Source organism: Venturia canescens, chromosome 5, assembly GCF_019457755.1.
Source record: "Venturia canescens isolate UGA chromosome 5, ASM1945775v1, whole genome shotgun sequence".
NCBI lineage: Eukaryota > Metazoa > Arthropoda > Insecta > Hymenoptera > Ichneumonidae > Venturia > Venturia canescens.
The window spans coordinates 13816049-13837583 of NC_057425.1; the positions used below are offsets into that span (position 1 = coordinate 13816049).

At 45.1% G+C, this 21535-nt stretch overlaps 2 protein-coding genes across 7 annotated transcripts in view; one reads left to right on the forward strand and one right to left on the reverse strand.

Annotated features, from left to right (window-relative positions):
- Positions 1 to 21535, reverse strand: part of Eip74EF (Ecdysone-induced protein E74) — a 180610-nt gene that overhangs the window by 26255 nt on the left and 132820 nt on the right. For all 5 annotated transcript variants that reach the window (XM_043418721.1, XM_043418720.1, XM_043418719.1 and 2 more), the window contains 2 exons: positions 2395 to 2652; positions 156 to 323 (listed from right to left, as the gene is read on the reverse strand). In XM_043418721.1, the coding sequence (XP_043274656.1) occupies positions 156 to 323; positions 2395 to 2652 (426 nt within the window). The remainder of the gene's footprint in view (positions 1 to 155; positions 324 to 2394; positions 2653 to 21535) is intronic.
- The window catches only part of Lsm11 (U6 snRNA-associated Sm-like protein LSm11), a 118699-nt gene that overhangs the window by 11489 nt on the left and 85675 nt on the right, over positions 1 to 21535 (forward strand). The window lies entirely within an intron of this gene.

Sequence of the window (21535 nt, forward strand, 5' to 3'; positions counted from 1 at the left end):
CTTTCTCGTCTAATCGAACTAACGTTGAAATTTTTTGAGATAAAATTCGGTAAAAGTTCGTAAGAATGTGAAACGAGGCAATTTTTAGCGTCCTGAAAATGATTGTTTTCTCGGACTATCGTACCGCCTGAAAGGAGGGAAAAATTGTAATTTACCTGAGCTGAGATGCGAGTGATGAGACGCCAAATTCGGTTGTATGGAGGAATTTGGATTTAGCCTCGCTTTGAGCAGGAGATTCGCGTCCTCGTTGCCTCCCGAAGACGTGCTGGATTCGACGTCACTGACGCCGCTGTCCGCCGGGCTCGCTGGCAACGATCCGCTTCCTGATCATTTTTCGGTGAACGGATAATGTAACAGAAAGGGTGGAAGAGTTCCTCCGTGTACCGTCAACAGATATTTATCCACAAACACACAAGAAAATTCCATCGTTAATCGGAGCTCCCAGATATTTAATCGTGACTTAAGAAAAATAGGCACGTAAATCTGCACGAATAGCGCCATTTTAAAAAATACTTTTCGTACAATTTTAAGATTAAAAATTCCATCCCAACAAACTTCAATCATTTTTCCAACTTTAATGCAAGCTTTCGCGAAATTTGTAACTCAATAAACAAATAACGAAAGTTATGTGATTCGTGTGTCGTTGAGATCGGAAAAAGCGTGGAATCGTCGAATAAAAATATCGATTTTACCAATCGGAGACTCCCGTATACAGTTGCTTTTTAAATTCAAGAACGACATTTAATTGTCTGAAGTTTGGGGAGGCTTTTGTCCGGAGATAATGGAAGAGGCAAAGGGGTCGGCTGGAGTTGACACGAATGCGCTCAAACGCTGATGTACGCGTATAGGCAAGTGGTTATTCCGCTTGGCTTTTGCTTACGGTCTGCGCGGATTTAGTGCTTCTTCTTCATCATCAAACGAGATGGCCGAATAAAACGAAACGTGTTTTCTCGTGCTCGGTCAATTAAGCATATCTTTATGCAACGGTCGAAGGTCATCCGGTCATTGGGTATGCACGCATCGAGCCGAGGAGGAGAGAAAGATTTGAGCTCGCGGAGGCTTTTCTCACGGTATTCGAGAGCCACCAACCGCCTCAAACCAGTCGGACCGAAAGACTTTGCACGTTCGAGTGTCTACATGAATGAGCCCGAGCTCGAGCACTCTCGAAAATCGACCCAAATGAAGAAGCAGCTCGTCCTCGAATTTTCTTCTCTCTACCTCGAACGCGTCGAATCCGAAAAACGGATTTGCAGAGTTTCTTTTTTTCTCTTTCGGCGTACGAATTCGTGACTTCCCTCGTCATCAGAATCCAAAAAAAATGAATCCGTTTCAATGAAATTTGGAGAAAAAAAACATTAGATTTTGGAACGTTTTTATCGAAAATATTTGGTAATTTCTCAAAAAAATTTGCCGTTCCCGAGGTTGTTTTTGCGTTTCAACTTCCCGAGCGATGGAATTGGGGAGAAAATATGACGAAAAGGGAAATCTCATGTTCCGATAAAACCCGTACAAAGTGGTGTCTTGGAAGTTTCGTCCACGGGACGCGACGAATGAATTCAGTGCGGATGACGCGAGGGAGAACAAGCCGGGAGAGTCCGAAGGTGGTAAACTGTATTGGTCAGTTTTGTGTGACGATTCGACTCCGGATTTATGAGCCGGAAGCAAAAGTCTCGAGGAAAAAAGCGACCCGCGGATTCGGAGGATTTCGAGGGCCCAGGATCCGTGACGAAATCTCGCATGAGCCAGACGACGACGTTCAAGTTCAGGAAATTCATAAATCGTCGATCGAATGAAAAATAATGAAAAAAACACGCTCGCCGAGACGCGTTTGACGACGCGCGCTCGAATATCGAATTGACGCTGTCGCGGTGTGTCATCGGAAACATCGCGGGGGGGAAAAACAAAGTCTGCAACCGCGCGGACAAAGGACTCGCAGCGACGAGCCGCTACGGCGCACTTTATACGCTCGATAATATTTCTCAGCGAGAGTATAATTCGCTCTCAATTCAATTAGTTAAATTGCCATTAAAACCTTCAATTAATGTGCTTATCTCGGGGCTCGTGAGGAATATTTCATTCGAAAATTCATGAAATTTCTCGAACGCACTCGTCGAACGTTCGTTTCGAAATCGCGTTTATTCCCGCACAAACGTATCTCCGGATAAGAAAGATTAGTGCGAGAGCGTTGGATGAATTGTGCGAGACCTAATTATTCGTTAATCGGTTGGATATATAAAAGCATGAAATCTGGGCCACGTCCATTCGATAGTGTCGCGAATAATGAGTCGAGTTTGTAAAAAAAAACAGCGAATCGAGTTTCGGAGCTTCGAATCATGAGGCAAATCCGATTTTTCAATTCAGCAGCTCAAATCTCGTTGAAGAAAGTTTATTTACCTGGCGTACTCGTGGTCGCGATGACGGAAGTCGTGTACGGAGGTTGACCGAGCTGTTGATGACTGTTCAAGTGCTGTCGGCCATAGCCGTTCTGTACGACCCCGAGAGCGTGTTGCTGGGGATGCTGCGAGAGGATTCCGTGCAGGAGTCGAGTCCCGGTGGCCGAGCCCGGCTCCGATTTGACCGTTGCCAAACCCGCGAGCGCTTCTTTATCGGCATTTTCGGCGTTGTGCGATGGTTGAACTTCCCTCGTGTCGACTGGAACGACAGCAAAGAAAAACGATCGAATATTTGTTGCTTGAGTCGCGAATTCATCTCGATTTTAAGATCTCAACAAAAGCTTTGCATTCCGAGAGGCTGTGCGATGGATCTAGAAACTACATTTTTTCGTCGTTTCAACAAAGTTTTGATTTACTGCGCGTAACTAAAACTCTGTTGCAGTGCTCAAATATTGTCGGTTGAACTGGAAAATCGTCTGCGCCACGGGAGCAGCAAGTGTTTGGAGGTTTCAAAGAAATTTTGTTCCCGCGGTGAGCAGATGCGACGCTCGCCGAACTCCGTCAGCAGCGCCGGTTCCTTCTGGCTCAAAGTAACAGAGTCGAATGACCTCGGAAAGCAAAATAATCGAGAAATTTCGACTGACATCTGTCGCGAGCAGCGACGAGCGCGGAATCGGAGTGTTGAATTTCGTCAAGTAAAGTAGCTCCGCAATCGAAACGAGCGCGAAAATTCATAAATTCGGATTTGAAAAATGCATGACTTTGGTCTACCGCCCAAAGGTAATTGTCATTGTTGAGGCGTGCGCGTCGGTGCGATTCCGAAGAGACGAAAATAAAAATCTCCATATAACATGCTTATTTATGTACATTATTGTGGTAATATTTAAGAGGCGCGCTCGCTCGCTCGCGAGAGGAAGTGAAAGCCGCGAGTACGCGACGTACTGTAATGGCATAGTCTCTCTCCTTGACCCACTGCAGCGTATTTCTACCTTCCTTTCAGGTAATGCGCGCACGAGGGAGCGACCCGCGAGAAAAGTGCGAGCGAGAGGCCCGAGTCCTGCGTCAGGTTCATTAAGCAATTTCTCGTCGCGCTCACTCCCGTAATTTCCCGAGAGAATATTTTTTCCCCTTCCCCCTGCGGCATGCCGCCGCTAAAGCAATCGTCGCTCGATCAAATATTACCATTTTCAGATTCCCCCGAATCTATTTCGCATTCACATTTTACCGATCGAGCGTATTCATCAGCGCGGAGAGAATAAAACAGCAATATTTAGCGTGAAAATCATTGTTAAGTTTTTCCGGATGCGTTTGACCGCGTTTTTAATATATTGCGGAATTTTCAGTTTTGTAATGGTAAATATTGCAGTCAGTGAAATCTGCGCGTACGTAAATTTCAAATTTCCAAAAACTCCAATTTTTTTTTCCACTTTCACGTATTTTCTTTCCATTTGAACCCATTAAAATCCGGGAAAATTGCGAAATTCTCTGCTTACAGTACGTTGGAGCGATATTTTTCTTTTTTAGAAGCGTTTTTTTTCAGACCTGCTAAAAATACAGAATTTCGCAATTTTTCGTCTTTTTATAAGTTCGTATGGAAGGAAAATACATGAAAATGGGGGAAAAAATGGAATTTTCGTTCCAGACAATAATTACGATCTCCACATTGCAGGCATCTGAGAAACTTGGACAATCAAACTTTGCGCATAAGCCACGTACAAATGAGTATTTCTCACATTAAATAAATGTTTTTGTCCTCTTGAAATATGCCTGAAAGCATTTCCGAAAGCGGTCGATTTTTTTGACTCAAGCAGGACGCCCCTTAACCGGAAATTTCCTTTAGACGTGATCCGGCAAAAGGACGAATATTGTTTAATGTGTAGAAAAATTCAATTTTTCCCCATATCATAATATGACGAATTGCAGTTCGCGTCACCGCACTATCCTAACTGGACAGTAATTTTCCAAATTTCATTCTCTCCGTGAACAAGCGTACGCGTGTCTAAATGCAAATATTGCTAATATCGAAACATTCGGATGCTGTTATTTGCGCGTGAATCCCTAAAAAAAGCGGAAAAAGTGGAACCTTCGAGTTCGATGGAAAAAACCCTCGAAAATGAGCGGGCACAGGGATTCGTGGCTGTGCAAATCAATGCAAATGCGATGCAGAATTAATGGTGGCTCGGCGACTCCGCTCGTTCGCACACACATCGTCGCACCTTCGCTCGCTGCTCTCGCGTTATTATGCGCGATTAGTCGTTGACGGGAATAGGGAAGAAAACGATTGAAAATAGCTTCAGAGGTGCGTTTTCTCGTTTCACGTGTCTCGTTACTAAATAAACGTAAATAAACGTTCGAATAAGCACCCCGCCATCTTCTGCTATAAATATAACGGGAGCATAATATTCGGAATGAGATAACAGCACGATCGAAGAGCCGGACCGCGAAATCTGTTATTAGAAACGTTACGCGATATATAAATTAATAATGCACTACGTGGCGAGACGACGGGACGGCGGAGGGGGGAGCGAGGAAGCAAAATAAGGAGAAAGAAAGAAGCCACGAGAGGTCTGCGGTTATAAGCGAGTCCAGCTCCGGGACAAAGAAGAATTATCCTGCGATACACGTGTTAGCCCCGGACGGTGGATAATAAACGTCCTCCCCAAAGGGTAGGGAGTTGCGCGCAAGTAGAAAGAGCCAGAACGACGTCAGACGAGGCGAGCGTGTGTGAAAAAAAGGGTCGCACTTGAACTGCCTCCGGAACTGGCATATTTCGCTTATTTTTAATGCTAGCCAGCGAGCGAGAAATGTTCGCTTCGAGGATGTTTTAGAGTCTGAATTAATTTGGAGTGAAAAAACGCTTTTCGACGGAATTTTCAATCGAGAATCATGAGTCTCGGCGGCCCAGGTTTTTTCTCGTCTTTCGAATGACGTTCAGTGCAGCGAAGCGCGCGGGGGGAGAAAATAGTGGACGAGAATAAAGAGAAAAAGCTCTCCAGAAGATTTCCGTCGCCGAGGCCAAGTCCGCGCTTCACAAATTCGCGGCGAGTTCGCTCAAGGGGAGGAGCCGAAGGAAAGGAGGGAACAAAACGTCGCCTGGCAACAGCGGCTCGTGAAAATGCTGCTCTTTTTATTTCACCTTGTTTTTATTATCTCGCTCAAAGAAAATGAAAGAACACGAGGACGGAAGTTGTATACTGTAAAATACTGAATAAAACGAAGATAACATCGAAGACGATCAATTAGTTTTCGTTATCCTCACCTACGAGAATTTCAAGATTGCGCTATTCCCCGCGCGAGTGCAACGCCACCGAAGACGAGGAACGAATTCGCTGCGCTTCTTTATCTCAAACTCGCGATGAATTTTGCTGCGATGCGATACCGTACGCGGGACGACGACGCTGAAGTTTGCCACGTCGTATTCGAGTCCAACGAATTGCAAATTCGGCAGGGAACAAAATTGGGAGATTTGCTGGAATTATTCGAGAGTTTTTTACACCATTTCGTTGGACTCGAACGTTGCGAACTTCAGCGTCACTCGACACCGCAATGTGAACGTATTTTTCGAGTAAAATTCTCTCTCTCGCTGCACGTGTTCACAGGCTTGAAAGTGCGCGCCCTTACACGGAACCGTTACGAAGGGGTGCATTTTATATTGAGCTTTTGTCGGAAGAACCAATTGACAAACGCGGTGTCCAAAAGTGCAAGACGATTTTAGAGTTTGTGATCGGAAGATCGAGTCGCTCCGGTCCCTCCCAGAATCGCGTCGCTTCTTCGCAGCTTTTACGAATTCGACAAAAGCGCGAGGGAAAAGGCTTCTCTGCGCTTCGCATCGCGGCGCAACTTCAGCGTTGAATTCGACTCCGTTGCGTTTTGCACTCCGGACACCCTTTATACACTGCCGACGTTTTTCCTCTCGATTTAAACAGTTTCACATTCGTGTTTTCGAACGCGGAATAAAAAGGCCGCAGACATGGACGACGTCTCGCCAGGAATGACAAAACTCCGACGTCCGTATACGCCGCGCGGAGTAAATTGGCAGCAAAAAAAATACGAATCGCCAGCACAAAGCAGTGAACACAATACTCGAGCATTGCGAGGGCGTAATGATAAGTTACGAGTTCGTCAAGTCCGTACTTGTGGGGCGTACCACACCTGGTGTACTTGCGGTACAATAACAAGGGAAATGTTGAGAAAAAAACGAAATCGAGACACACCTTCCGCGAGGGGGAAAAACTTTGCTGCGCCCTTGGACTCGAATTTTTTTAAAATCGCGTTATTCACCCCAACGAACATTTCTTCACGATTCTACAAATGTTTGAGCGCTAAAAAGTAATTCGGTTGGAAAATCTTTGCGAACGTCGGTACTGAAAGTGTCGATTTTCTGAGCAATGTGGAAACCTGCTGCAACGCTTTTTCTCCGAGTCTCGTTGAGGAAGCAAGAAAGCAGTGACGGAGCTCGGATCTCGTGCGATTCGAAGCAACTCCCGAAAATATTTGTTGCGCCACATTTGAAGAGTCTAAAGAAGCCGAAATACCAAGACTTTCGAAATGAGCCTTATTGCGTCCGATAGCCGAAGATTCAGAGGAACGAGAAAGCGCGTCGAAAACAAGTTTCGTCGTCGGCACATATTTCGCGCGGAGTCTCCTCTCGCCTCGTCGACGATCGGCCATCAAGGGTGAGCCGAGAGAGGCGAAGATGAGGCTCCTAAGCGAGAGTTAGCCCGGGCGCGGTGCGACCTTGTTCGACCTTGATGTATTCCGCAGGCTCAACGCGGATAAAAAGCGGGCGAGAGAGGAAAAGAGGCGATCTCGAGAGGCGGGAGGAAAGCGAGGGTGGAAAGGGGCGCGAGGGCTTGACGTCTAGCCGGATCGACCGGGTCGGGAAAGTCTCACGGAGGGGCGCGCGCGCCTCCCGACATTAACCCCTCACTTTCACTCCCCGGTGCGCTCCGATCTCCCCCCGGAACTTCTCTTCTCCGCAGCCTGCGACGGCAATTTTGACGAGACGGTTTTTCAAAACTTGCCACATCAATTTCGTACTTTTTCCATTCGTTGTTTATTCATCGTTGGGCACTTGCTGCTTTTACTCCGCTCCGCTCATCGCCGAGAGCCCCGTCAGAGGACGAGCAGGCGACCGGAGACTCGAGCAAAATCCCTGTCCGGGATCTTCGGCACCCCCCCACCGCGCGCGGAGAGACTCGCCGTCCCGGAATCGGAGGCTCTCGAAAATTACGAAAAATCCTTCGACTTTGGAGTTTCTAATCCGCCAAGGAGGAAAAAACCCGCGGTCCAAGCACCTCGGGAATCGTGCAACCTTCCGAAAGGCAATTTCAAAGAAAAGGTTATACAATGAAATACTATAAATTGATCCGAATCGCCGCTCGCCGATTTATCATCAAACGGACAGTGCGAGCGAGGCGGTTCTTTCCGATTTTGAAAGCTGCTGGTGAAAGCGTCCATCGATCTAACGCGCCTTCGAATTGATCCGCAAGATAGCGCATTAGCATATTTCTTCTATAATTATTATCGCGACGAGAAGGCGAGCGAGAGTCGACTCCAGGAGGCCGAGATAATTGAATAACCGATTGTAGAACCGTAAGTAAGGTCAGCGCTTCGCGAACCGAGCTAAACTTTCTCAAGAAAGGTTTACACTCGTCTCCCACACGTGCTCGGCCATACGAATACGTTCACGAAGACACCTGTGGAGAGAGAAAGAGCAACGGAGAGGAATCGCGGCGCGTGACTCCGCCGAGAGAGAGAGAGAGACTCGTGCGTCGGTGTGTGCCCCGTTCTTTGACGATTGCGTAACGCTGATTGCTCTCTCTTTCTATGTGACATCACGCGTGTCTCGGAGCTCCGCGAACTCGGAATATTCAAAGGTGCTTACACAGAGGGAAAAGCGGTACGAAAAATTCGTAGAGTTCGACCTCAAAACTTTATTTGTTTCTATTGAAAAATTCTTATCTTATCGACGGAAGATAGTGCGCGTAAATGCTCGTATTGTGCCGGCCTTTCGGCGAGGGATAGAACGTTCGGCTAAAATCATTAAGGAAGTTCACGCGAATCTAATGGAGATCGCGAAGCATTCCAACTTTGAGAATTGGAATTTGGAAATACGCGATATACCGCGTGAATTTATTCCCAGAATTATTAGAGGATCTAGCGTTTGCTCGTCGAGAAAACAATTAACTGTGCGACCATTTGGATTTAATGAAATAGGATCCTCCCAACTTAAAAGAGCCAAAAACGAGAATAAGAAAATATAACGTTTTTAGATGTCTTGAGAAAGCCTCGTTACCAGTGAAAATCACTTGGGGATGGAAAAAGAAAAACACTTGTTTGAGGTTAACGAGTGACGACGACGCAAACAGTGGAAGTTTTGACAACGCCGCGAGTCAGCTGGTTTAAAATAGATACGCATACGCATATAAATATAAAATGGCTGTTGTCACATTTTGCTTGACGATTTAAAGTAGTTCGGCCGTTCTACGACTAGTTTGCAACTATTTCGTGTTGGTTAATTTCAAGTATAAATTATTAACAACATTAACAGACGCTTACATTGAGAATGTTATTATCATAAGAATAAATTTATTTTCCAACTTGACTAGTTGATGATTGAATCGGTACCAGTGAAAGAAAGTTTTCCATCGGTGTAACGACACCGAGAAAAACGACGCTGAAGTTTGCAACGTCGGAGTCCAACGAAATGAAAGATAAAACATTTGTGATTCACCAATTTTTTTTTATTTTACGAAGCATCGGTGTGTAAGTTGAAAAACTACGAGTTTCAAATTCGGCAGAGAACGAAATTGGAGAATAAGTGGAATTATCGGAGAGTTCTTTTAGATCATTTCGTTGGACTCCGCAACGTTGAAAACTTCAGCGTCATCGAGAAAAAGGAATGGTCAATTTATTTAAAAAAAAGCGAAGCTACTGGACGAATGAGAAGGCACGTGATTCGGTTTGAAAAATAAATTTGATGAAATTCCTGCGATTCGCTCCTGACATCCGCTCTTGAAACCTCAAAAACTAAAGTTTTTTCGTGTTTTCTTTCTCAAAAGCCTCGTAAAGTAATGTTTTTTTTTTAAAGAAACGGAATCTGTGATAGTGATTTTTTTTCACGATATAAACTTTCCCGAAGCTCGAACACCGTACAATTTTTTAACAGTTAATGTCATTGCGAGTTCTGCCAGAAGGTAGAGTGTTAAAAATTCAAAATTGTAAATGAAATAATTCAAAATTTCGCCCCGTAAGAGGTCCCGGAACTGTGCTCATCGTTAAAAAAGCGGACCTTCGCCGTGCTTTATCGAACGACCTAACTACTTTAAGGAGTTTCGGTACAGAAGTCAAAATATTAAGAAATTGATCAAATTTGGTGATAATGTTCTTCAACATCAAGTGCAAAAACACAAATTTTTTCAAAATTTTCTTCTACTTAGTTATCGAGTAATTACGCATTAAAGCAGATTTCTTATGCCCGGAATGTATACCTATATATATGGAAACGCTATGCTTATACACGTAAACTTTAGTGATCAATTACTCGATAACTGTGTAGAAGAAAAATCTTAAAAAATTTGTATTGTCAAATTTGGCACTAAAGAATATGTTCACCAAATTTTATAAAATTCTAAACTTTTTGAAATTTTTTATGTTTTTAGCATGGTTTAGCATAGCAACATTGTATCGCCTGTACCGAAACTCCTTAACCACGAAAGTACTTCAACCGCTATCATAATATTAATAATTAATCAATCTTAAAAAATAAGTAACACATAATTTTAATAATTGCGAGAATAAATTTTATCCGTTTCTTTGATAATCATCAAAAGATCAGAAATGTTCAGTTGCTTTTCTCAACCACAAGTAATCTTCCTTAATAAGTTCGATGATCTAACTTCGTCTCCTCAAGTGCGCGGCCACCTGTAGATTCGGTCGTAACTTTGTGTTGGGAAACTGCCTTGTTGCGTGACCCTCCGCGGATATATTTTCATAAATTTATTTACGTATCGTCGAGATATTCATAATCGGTGTTACGTATTTGGTCCTCATTTATAAACTTGAATTCGTATATATGAATGGGATGTTATACGACGATTGCGAATGCTCGTAACACGCTAAGAATCGTTACGGGGCGACGAAGCAAGTGGCTCTTCTGGCTGGTGTGCTTTTCTGCGGCCGCGCGCGGGGGCATTTTTTCCTTCAAAAATATCCTCGATGCAATTCCTTCCAGGAAGTGTAAGCGCGCACGAAGTGCATTCACTCTTGCAACACCCACCGCTTTTGCTCTTCGCGTTCGAATTGTTTTTTTTTTTTTCCTTTCCTTTCCTTTTCTTTCGTCGCTTCCTCAGCAACCAATAATTTGGGTCAGGAGAGTAATTTTTGTTCGATTATTGTGCTGGTACCAGGTTGAGAGCTTGATGCAATCCTCGGGCTCTCGCGCGAAGAGTTACGACGCTCGTGAGCGTTGTGGGCCATCGTCTCTGCTTACGAATTCGGCCGGAGCTGAATCCGGGATCGGAGGATTCGGCGTAAGAATTTTATCATGCGAATTATTCAATTCGGTGATGAGTTTTTGGCGAGAATTTTCGTACAGTTTGCTCACGACTCGAAATTCATCGTGAAAATTCGTTTCGTCGTGGCCCAACATAAAATTGTCAACGGAATAAAACGCTATCACGATCCGAGCCGGAGATAAGATTCGAGTGAATACGGTGCAATGGTTTTATTGTTTATCATCGTACAGCGATTATTTTATGTTGTATGCATACTCTCGATTTCTACAACCGGAAATTTCGATACCGGAAACGACGCGCCGGGCCGTGTCTCGCTCTCTCTATCCCTCCTTTCCTCTTTCGTGTACATTCCCATAGGTCTGTCAGGTCTCTTGTACGATCTTGCGCTGTGTTTTATAGCTCGGCGAAGGAGGCGGAGAGGCGGCGGCGCGCAGGGGACAGACAACTGTGCCGCGGTTAAAAGCTAGCGACCCACTTACTCACAGCTACGTACGAAATCGAGAGTGGACTCTCGCGCGCGCGCGCGCGCGTTCTTTATTTTCACCGCCTGTTCCGCCTCTGCCTCGCACTACTGCGCTACGCTTTATTTCCTACGTTTCTTGTACGCACCGAGTACACGCGCGGGGGGAGGCTTTACGAGTCCGTCTAAATTTTCACGGTCTCGTTATCCGTTATCTCCACGAGAGAACATTTGTTTTACGTTTAAATTCTTCACTTTTCACAGCAGAAGCTAATGATGTTTTTCAAATTTACCAAAAATATTTGTCGGAGGGAGCTTTCACCTGGAAACGAGACTGATAAAATCGTTTTATTTTTTGAGTATCTACGACCTTCGTCGCGTCTCAATTGTCAAATAACGTGGGGATCGAGGAACCGAATTTTTCGTGACGTTGAAGCTTGCAACGTTGGAGCAACGAAATGATGGGAAGAAATCCTCGAATAATTTCAGTAATTCTCTAATTTCGTTCGTTGCTCAATCCGCAATTCGTATTTTCCCAACGTGCACGCCTTTTGCTGAAATAAAAAATTGGTGAATCCAACGTACGTTGCAAACTTGAGCCTCGTAATTTTATCATTTTCTTTTTTCTGTCTTATTTTTGGTTCTTTCGTCTTGATTTTTTGTCTCTTTCTAGATGAAATTCGATGTTCTCTCCCACTTTAATTCTTCTTCGATTGCCGGTTTCTCGGTACAAGAGCGCAATCGTAATTCCTTATAATTTTTATTACGTATGCGCAGCGGCGAGGCTCTCATTGTTTCGGGATCGTTCCCCCCGTCCATTAGAAGAATGAGTGTAAAAAAAATGAAGGAGAGGAGAAAGAGAGTCGCTCGTGTGTTTGTAAGTCTCGCGGCTGGTTTCCTCACCTCATCGCCGCGGGTTCCCTCGGCCGGGCTCCTCTCTCCGATTCTCAGTAAATTTACTCCGTGCCGTGGCTGCAGCGAGCCAAGATATTTCGTCGCGGTTACGAATCGCTTCCGGCATTTGTGCGACAATATAATAGTACGCCATTGTAATTATAATGATTTCGCGGAGAAAATTAGAGAGAAATCGAACCTATCGGTACGAGAGTCGTTTCACGAAAAAATTTCACGACTCCCGCGACGTATCGTTTCTTCCGGCCGGTTCGTCCCAAATATTTCGCCCCAATAAAAAGAGGAAAAATTGTTTCCACATTGGCCCCGAAGCTCGCACATTCTCGTAATAAATTAAAGTTAATCCCGTCGTCGTGATTCGCCCTGCAACATTTCATAACGGTGAGCAAGCGAGCACACGGGATCCGAAGAAAGAGAAAAAGGGAAAGAAAGAGCCAGAGTGAGAGACGAGCCGGGGGGAGAAGCCCGTGACGAATCCGGGTCAATCACTTTCAATGAGCTCGACCCAGCCAGCGATCCCCCTCGTCCTCTCTCTCTCTCTCTTTTCTCTTTCTCTCGCCGTCTCCGACGGAGCCTCCGCACACAACGAAAAGAGAGAACGCGAAAAACAATGTCAGTTTCGATGGAAGCCGCGACCTGCCGCCGTTCAAGACTCCTTTCAATCGTCCGTTCTATATACGCACGCGCGTATTAAATTCGAGAAGCGGTGTTCCTCCTCGCGAGAATAAAGAGGCAGAAAGAGAGAGCGCGAGGAAGAGGGAGCAGGCATTTCGGAGGACGTCTCGGTGGCGTAACCCCCCGCGCGCACCGGCGCGTTTTCCCTCTCGAATGTAAGAAAGAGGAAACGAGCGCGACGCTGGGAGAGACGGAAAGAACCGGCCCTGACCTATTTCCTGACGAGTGCGTTCGCCAGGCCCCGAACACCCGAGCACAAACCCCTCGCGCGTCCTTTCCGTCGGCCTCCCCCTCCGTTCCTCTCCGTGCAATTTGGGCCCCCGTTCGCATTGTAGTCGCTTCTTCATCGCGTACATTTGTGCGCTTCAAACGCGACGCCCACTTCCTTCGGGACGGAGAAGAAACTCGAGACAATGCGCGCGAGGAATAGAGGCGCGAGTGCGAGAGAGAAAGGACACTCGAAAGGGTACGAAATACGTGCGTGCGTCAGCGTGCGAGCTCATTCCAGGTGCTTCGATGCGAGATAAATAAATTATTCCCGAATCGAGATGCTTTTTAATCGACGCGGTCGCGCATTCGACTCTGGCCTGCTTCAAGTTGTTGCTTTTCAAAGGCGACCGCAGGGAAATCGACGCGGAGGAAACGAGTGGAACTGCTTTCGTTGTTGTCGGACAGAAAGCAGTTGGGACACGGGACTCGAAAGTTAAAATAAGCAACGAAACGGTGACGAGGGAAAAAAATAACGCCCGGGGGATCGAACGCAGAAATAATGATAAAGTGGCAGAGTAATTGCAAGGACGCGAAGGCATTTTTTCTCACGGACGAAAATCACGACATTTTTTTACCGCAATGGAGATTATTAGGGCGGGGGGAATGGGGATGAACGCGGCAATCCCTTCGCTCGTTAGCCCGGAAAATTCGTCTCATCCGCTCGGGCTGCTCCCGCATCGGTGCCTCCTCAATCTCTCGCGCCGGCGACACGTCCCATCGGCGGGTTTTCCTCTCGCCTCTTCCCGCTTTCCCTTTTAATAGGCGCGAGGTTGAGTGTACCGTTAAAAATTGGGTTATGCCCCAGCGAGACTCCTTCAGAGCCCTCGTATTGATAAATATGTTTGAACACACGCACAGACACAAACACACTTAACGGGATTATCGAGGGATGATCTTGTCCGTTGTGCCAGATGCGGGAGAAAAATCGAGTCGCTGCGTCATCCGAAAGGTGCGGATTTTCCGAGTTTTCTTCGATAAAAACACGCCGCGGCTCTGATTTTTTCTCCTCAAGGCGTACCTGCTGTTGCTGCTTTGAGCCACAAAAAACATTCTTGTCGAGTCACATTTCCGAGGGGAGCATCGGGTTTTGGAAGAAATACGAACACCGTTAGCGCCCACAATCTTTTTACACCGTTCGATCAAGTTTCTTTTTTTAGTTTTCAGTTGAAAAATAACTTTTTTATCGATCCTACGTCGGGATCGATGCATCGCGAGTTTCATCGCGCGCGATCGACGTTTTTTATTCGCCTTTTTTGTTGCGTTTGAACGACTCTACTCCCACGGTAAAATGTGGAAATTTGGAAAGGTTAATCATTAGAAACGAGTCGTTTTTGGATTTTTATTTCTCTCTCTTTTCGTATTTTTGCTTATTTCGTCACGTTACTCTTCTCCTTCCGCGGGACTTGGGATTGGATAATCAGCATCGGGAAAGGTCGATTCGTGACGAAGACGTTTTCGCCTCGATCTCGAGCCGCATCTTCGTAAGCAACGTTCGGAATTATTATCCTCGTTGGATCACAACGGCGAGGCTCGATATGCCTGGCGCTCGCGGAGCGCGAGATCGTTCCGGGCAGAAGGAAAGAATCCGCGTCGAAACGTGTCAAGGACGATCGTCAAACGGCTAATAATTTATTCCCACATAATAAACATTTGATTTTAATGAAAGAGCGATAAATTATCTTTTTTTATTGGCGCGCAAAAACCGCTCGGCGGTGAGAGTGTTACGTCGAATTTCGGTCTTGAACGCGAAGATTGAATTACGGAGGGTTTTCAACGCGAAAGAAATCAGATTCTCGTCGAATTTCTATAGGCAAACGAATCTCCGTTTCACGGAGGCGCTGCCTCTCCCCCCCCCCCCTCGCCGGCGAACCTTTCTCATTCTCCCGCTCGATTTTGTAATTGATGTGAAAAATTCTGCAAACCAAGTTTCACACCGTTCTACTTATGAGCAGGGAAAAGTGAGCCGGAAAAAAGGCTCCTCCGGTGCAGCCACAATTACACAAAGGTAAATATGCACAAAAACGGCAAACAGAGAATTCCATTTCACAAGACCGCGCAGGATAGAGAACGCTTGTAAACGGAAAACCGCGCGCTTTCGTCGGGTAAGAAAAAAGTAGCTCTCTCCACCATTTTCTTCGAGTTCCAAGAGCGTGCGAACCGAAGCATCCGCAGTGAAATTCACCGAGACGCAGCAGAACCTTTTTCAATCTCGTCGATTCGAATCACCAACAAAAAGTAGCCAAACAAGTAAAGAAAAACAAAATCGAAGCATCGAATGAAAAAACGATTCGCAGTGTCGTTTCGTCCCCGCGCTTTTGTTTGTCACAACAAAATATGTCTCGTGCCCGGAGCCCGCTAGCTGGTCGCGCAAAGCGCGCGATGCTCGAATTTCCCTCTCGAACATCTTATTCGAGAGGGAAAACAGAGGCTCGCTAGCAGCGAGGAGCGGGAGGTAGAATGAAGGAGAAAAAAGCGCACGAATCGTGTGTACGAAGCGCGTAGTATTCCTAGTTGCATATGTGCACTCACCTCGCTGCTATAATAGATCGCGAGTCGTATTAGAAGGGAAGAAGCTAGAGAGTGGGAAAGATGGAAAAAGAGGGAGAGAAGGTAATAGAGGAACTCGGAGTGGAAACGGCGATGCACGCTCTTGTGCGCGAGAGAGCGAGAGAGAGGGAAGAAAAATAGAGACGATGGGAGGAAAGGCTAGAGGAGCGTAGGCACTCGTTCGCTCGCGCGCGCCTAGCCCACAACGCGCTTTACTATGTAGGTCAGGGCTGCTGCATTCAACGAGCTCTCGCGCGACGGGCGTACGCTTGCTCGTTCTCTTTAGCTCGTTTTATCCGCAAGTGGGAGAGAGCCAGCGTTAGAGCGTGTTAGAGAGCGAGGGGCAGGGCTCCGATGCTCGCGAGTGCGAGCGAGACGGAGACTGTATAGGTGCAATAGAACGTGCTGCAGTTGGATAGAAAGGGAAAGACGTCGCTGGAGATGCTCTTCCTCCGCGAGCACTAGCCCCGCACACGTTTTCCTTCGCTACCTATCAAGATATATATTTTCCTGCATGGAGCTAATACCATTACCTCCCCGTACGTGCTACCTGTGGCAATTCTCGTCTTATATTCTCTGTTGTACGTGAAAAAAACGCGTCGAGTGAAGAAGCATGTTTAGCAACAGAAAAAAACGACGAGTCGAGCAAAAAATTGACTTTACTCTTTTGCTCTGTGACAATCTCGTTTTTTCCCTTCCCCTTCCCCTCGGTTTCGTATCACGTCATCTTCGGTGCATAGACGCGCGCGGGATTGATAGTACTTTGTGCGGTGACGCGACGTCTTTTGCGATCGACTGGTTACCGAGTCTCAATCTTTCATTTTCGTTTTACTCAGGACGCGCTTCATCTTCGAAAGTTTTATGCTTTTGAAAAGAAAAAAAAGTAAAGACAAAATTTGGCCTACGCGAGAGCCGAAACTCTCTATGAAATCTACGAATCTATGAAATCGGAGAAATTTCACAAGGCGCTGATCGAGAAAACGACACGAAAATATCGAGAATTTTTTTTTACATTTCATTTGTTAACACAAATGTTTAAAAATCTAGTAAAAGCTTGCGACGAGCCTCCCATGTACCGGGTGACTCGAGACGATCGCGCCTCGTGGAAAGCGATTTGTGTTAAGCATCGCCATCGATCTCACGAAAAGGCTGCGAGGCGCGTGACCTTTTCGCAGACCGAGTCGAATAATCGGATAACCGTGATTGAAAAGAACAAAGCTAAACCATCGCGATGCACCCCCCCTCGGGAGAAAAGTGGATGCGAAACTCGTTGTTTCGAGAGAATTAGAAAATCTCGAATTCGAAATGAAAGCCAACTTTTAAGGTAGCTCATCCACGAAACGATTTTCTTAATAAAAAGTCTTGATGAAATTTACTCAGAGTTTGAATCCGTAGGCGACTCACATGCAAATCAAATTTTAAAGGCTTCGTCTTATTGGTTGTTGAGACAAACGAGTTTAAATATGAAGTAAAATACACACGAACTATGCGTAAAAAATCGTCCATCTTTCTAGATAAAGAATGAACGCTCCTAGCGAAGTTTATGAAAAACGGACGCAATAATAGTATGTAATGAAGATTTGGGAAAAAAATTCGAGACGATTGCCTTACTAGTAGATAAAGATATATTACCTTAAAGATTGAACGAAATTGGTAATGAGCCCTCGTCAGGATTTTGTTCCTCCTTGGCTTGGCCCATTCCTGTTTTTAATACTTTTTTTTCCTGATTTATTTCGCCCTTGGTGTTTACCTTTTGCCCTCTCCAATCTTGTAATTTCATTCGCCAAAAGATAAGTTGAAAAAATGTATTTACAATTTCGAATAAATAGCACTGCGACATTAAGGAGTTTCGGTACAGACGATACAATGTTGCCATGCTAATCCATGCTAAAAAAATTAAAAAATTCAAAAAGTTCAGAATTTTATAAAATTTGGTGTACATATTCTTTAGTGCCAAATTTGACGACACAAATTTTTTAAGATTTTTCTTCTACACAGTTATCGAGTAATTGATCACTAAAGTTTACGTGTATAAGCATAGCGTTTCCATATATATAGGTATACATTCCGGGCATGAGAAATCTGCTTTAATGCGTAATTACTCGATAACTAAGTAGAAGAAAATTTTGAAAAAATTTGAGTTTTCGCACTTGATGTTGAAGAACATTATCACCAAATTTGATCAATTTCTTAATATTTTGGCTTCTGTACCGAAACTCCTTAATTGAAAGTGTTTGAAATCTTTGATTAGAAAGTAAAAATCGAGCCAATTTAGACACTCATAAAATACGATCGTTCGAGCCTGCTCTACCTTGACTCTGCCAAGAATCTATCGAAATTTCGAAAATTCCAGTGAGAATTTTCACGATCGTTTTCGTAGAGTTCTGACATTTCTACGATTCAGATCCCCCTTAATTCGATCCTAATGACACTTGTTCTTGGAATATCGTACTCAGATTGTGGTACACGGATTTACGTGCATAGGAAACATTCCACGAGCGCGTAGGAGGCTCGTATGCGTATATATATATATATGTCACGTTCTCCTTTCCTCGATTTTTTAACGCACGACGCTATACGATTATCGAGCCATACGTTTACGTATGATAGGTTATGTATTCAAGCGCTTGTCGGCTGACTCGACGAGGCACATAGAATCGATCTCTTGCTCTACGAATGTGTTAAACTGCCTGCCCCTTCTCCCGCCGTTATTCTGGCTACGAGCTGGTGCAATCGCGAGAATTGCCTCCACGGCCCCGCAAAGCCGATGCCCTGATTCTTCCGCACGTTGTTGTAATTCGCTGACGCGGTTTTACATTCCGATACACACTCACACGCGAGCCTGCGCGCGTACGGTTGGCTTTCAATTCAGATTTTCCTCGCTCCTTTTTCCTTTTATTTTCTTTTTTTTTCTCTCGTCGATTTTTCCATTTTGTTTGTTTGTTGTTAATTCGCTCGAAATATCGTTCCAATTAAAATCTTTGTTCCAAATAACCCTGGAGGCTTCTCTGCCTCATTTTTTTCTGCTGATTTTCACATTTGCTCTGTCGATTCGGCCAATTTTCGTCACTACGAATCTTTCGGTTACGCGAGCTCTTTGAAGTCGCTTTTTTTCGTTGTTTTTTTTTTTTTTTTTTTTCATCATGGCCGAACTTTGGTCCGATCGGCACGAGGTTTCGATCGGTTTTCCCGACGAGGATTAGATTTCGCTGTGAAATTAACGCAATTGGACGATCCCGAATCGACGCTTATTTTGACAATTTCTCTCACTCGTTGTCCAAACATGAAAATTTTGAAATTACTTTGACGCTCAATATACGCATTCGAACTCGATGGGATTAAGCGCTCCTTACGATGCGTGGGTGCAGCGCGCGCCCGGAGTTCCTTCGTCCTACTCTTCGTAGCTCATTTCCCGATGAAATATTAATTTAAACGACGCCCTTTTTTGCACGCTCTGTTTAACGGCGACGCGCTCGTTAAACTCGATGCACGATTGCCAGTACGAGCTAACCAACCGAGAGTCTTTCGTTACATTGATTTTCTTTTATTTTTCTCTCTTTTTTTCTTGTCCCAGTGCTCATTTTGAGAATATCGGTAATTCACGTTAAATAGCGAGTCTCCGTCGGAGAGCCTGGAAATAGAAACTCGCGCGTTGCGGGACAATCACATTAATTAGCTCGCTCGTCGTGCGGAATCGATTACAAATCATTGCTGCTGCTATAGTTGCTGCACGATCATCGTCGTCGAGCCACGATGCTAAAATGCCAAAAATCCCATTGGAATCGTCCCAAAAAAATAAACTCTCATTCGAAAAGCAATAAACAACGGCAAACAAAAAATACAACGTTGGAGTCCGACGAAATGATGTAAAAAAAACTCCAACGATTTCAGTAATTCTCCAATATTGTTGCCCACCGAATTCGCACTTTTTCAACCCACACCAATGATTTCGTGAAATAAAAAAAAAAAAACAAAAAAAAACGAATTCACTCAATTTTTTGACGTCTCCACCGCAGCTGTTCAATTTGAGAAAGATCTTCGAAGATTTTTCAACAAAATCGTTCACAAGAATTTCGAAGAATGCCGAACCAAAGGAAACAGTTCTTTTTCTGTGGCATTCCAATGTTTCTACACCCGCTAGATCGGGGATGAGAGCGAGAGAGAGAGAGAGAGAGAGAGAAGAGGATACCGAGGTAACGTCTCCGTGCCAACGTTCCAATAACCACCGAAGAGCACAAGGACAGGCTACCCCAGTTTCCTATTGCGCCCTCTCCGGCTTCAATATACACCGCTAGAGCGATGTCTCGATTCTATCTTTTACATAGATAGAGCGACGGAGGGGCATGGGTGGGTAAGCTGTACACACGGGAAACGTTAGTACGAGCTATCTCTCGCGATCCTCCACCTTCGCGCGTCGCTCGCACATGCCCTCCCCTTTTACCGGGTCGATCCTTCCGGGCCGATCGGCGTGGAAAATACCCGGAGCGCGTATTATCCGAGGAAAATCGATCTCCTCGAGAGGCAACTCGACGGGAAGAGAGAATTTAGCGAAGCGTGAAAGATCCGAGGGAAAAAGGGGCTTGCGAAATTGTGGAAAACGCGGGATATTTGTTTTTCTTTTACTCCATATTCTCCTCTCGCTTCGTTCTTTTTCAACTCGGTCAACGAACAATCTTCCGTGGAGAAACGTACGAGGATTTTATCACGGAGATATAAACACGAGCGAACCGAGTTTATTCACCCAAACGAACGGAGCAAAGTTGACAGCCTTTTAACTCGCATTTATTTCTAGCTTCGTTACCCGAAAAACCATGCGCACTCGAGTCAGTTTCCTGCTTCGAATATATCCGGAGTTCGATTATTTCCACAAAGTTTCGCTCCCAAATTCAGGGGGATCGAAAAGTTCGAAGGACGCGCGATCGCTCGAGTGCGTCGAGCCGCACGGAAAATCGGATTGAGCGCCGCCCGCACACCTGGCTATCACTAATAAAAAAAACAAAATAGAAGAAAATTAACGCGTCGAATGGTTATTCGTAAGAACGTGTATAAATGCAAATGGGACGTAGTAAAACGCCGAGTACTACGAACCGCTGAGAAGCAGACGCAGGAAGTTGGTCCTTCCTTTCTCGGCGGGCCAATATCCTGAATCACAATGAGCTGGCTGATACGAAGCGAGAGAGCAGTACACACAGGAGAGATTATTCAAGAGGGAAGAAATGATCGAGCCGAAGGTTTCTCCGAATCATTAGCTATTTAAATGTGACAGGAGCCCGGCGTCCGATCCGCGACGTCATTTCAGCGCGAATTACCAGCGAATGAGAAACTTTTTAATTAAAAAAAATAAATGGTATATCGGTTACGAGACCGCGGAAAAATTCGACGACGATTTTAGCCTCCGCAATCGTCATATCGTTGTTGCTCGGATTTAGCGAGTTATCTATTCCCCCATTCGGTTCAATCGGTGTCCCATCAATATATATAATATATAAGCACTCGAGTTACGAGATTCGTTCGCGGCGCATCTCCTTTTGGAACCCGTTGAATAATAATTACTGTTGTGCAATGTATTAATAAAATTCGAGACCGCTGAGGGCTCTTGGACATCGAGTTATGTCAGCCTTCGGCTCTCTTCTATCTTTGACGTGTTTCGACGACTTTCGTTTGTATAAATAAATGTTTATGTGACAAAGCCGATGTGGGCCGACGGGACAAAAGCATCGAGTGAATGCGCTTTACATAATTCGTTGTAACGTCGTCGC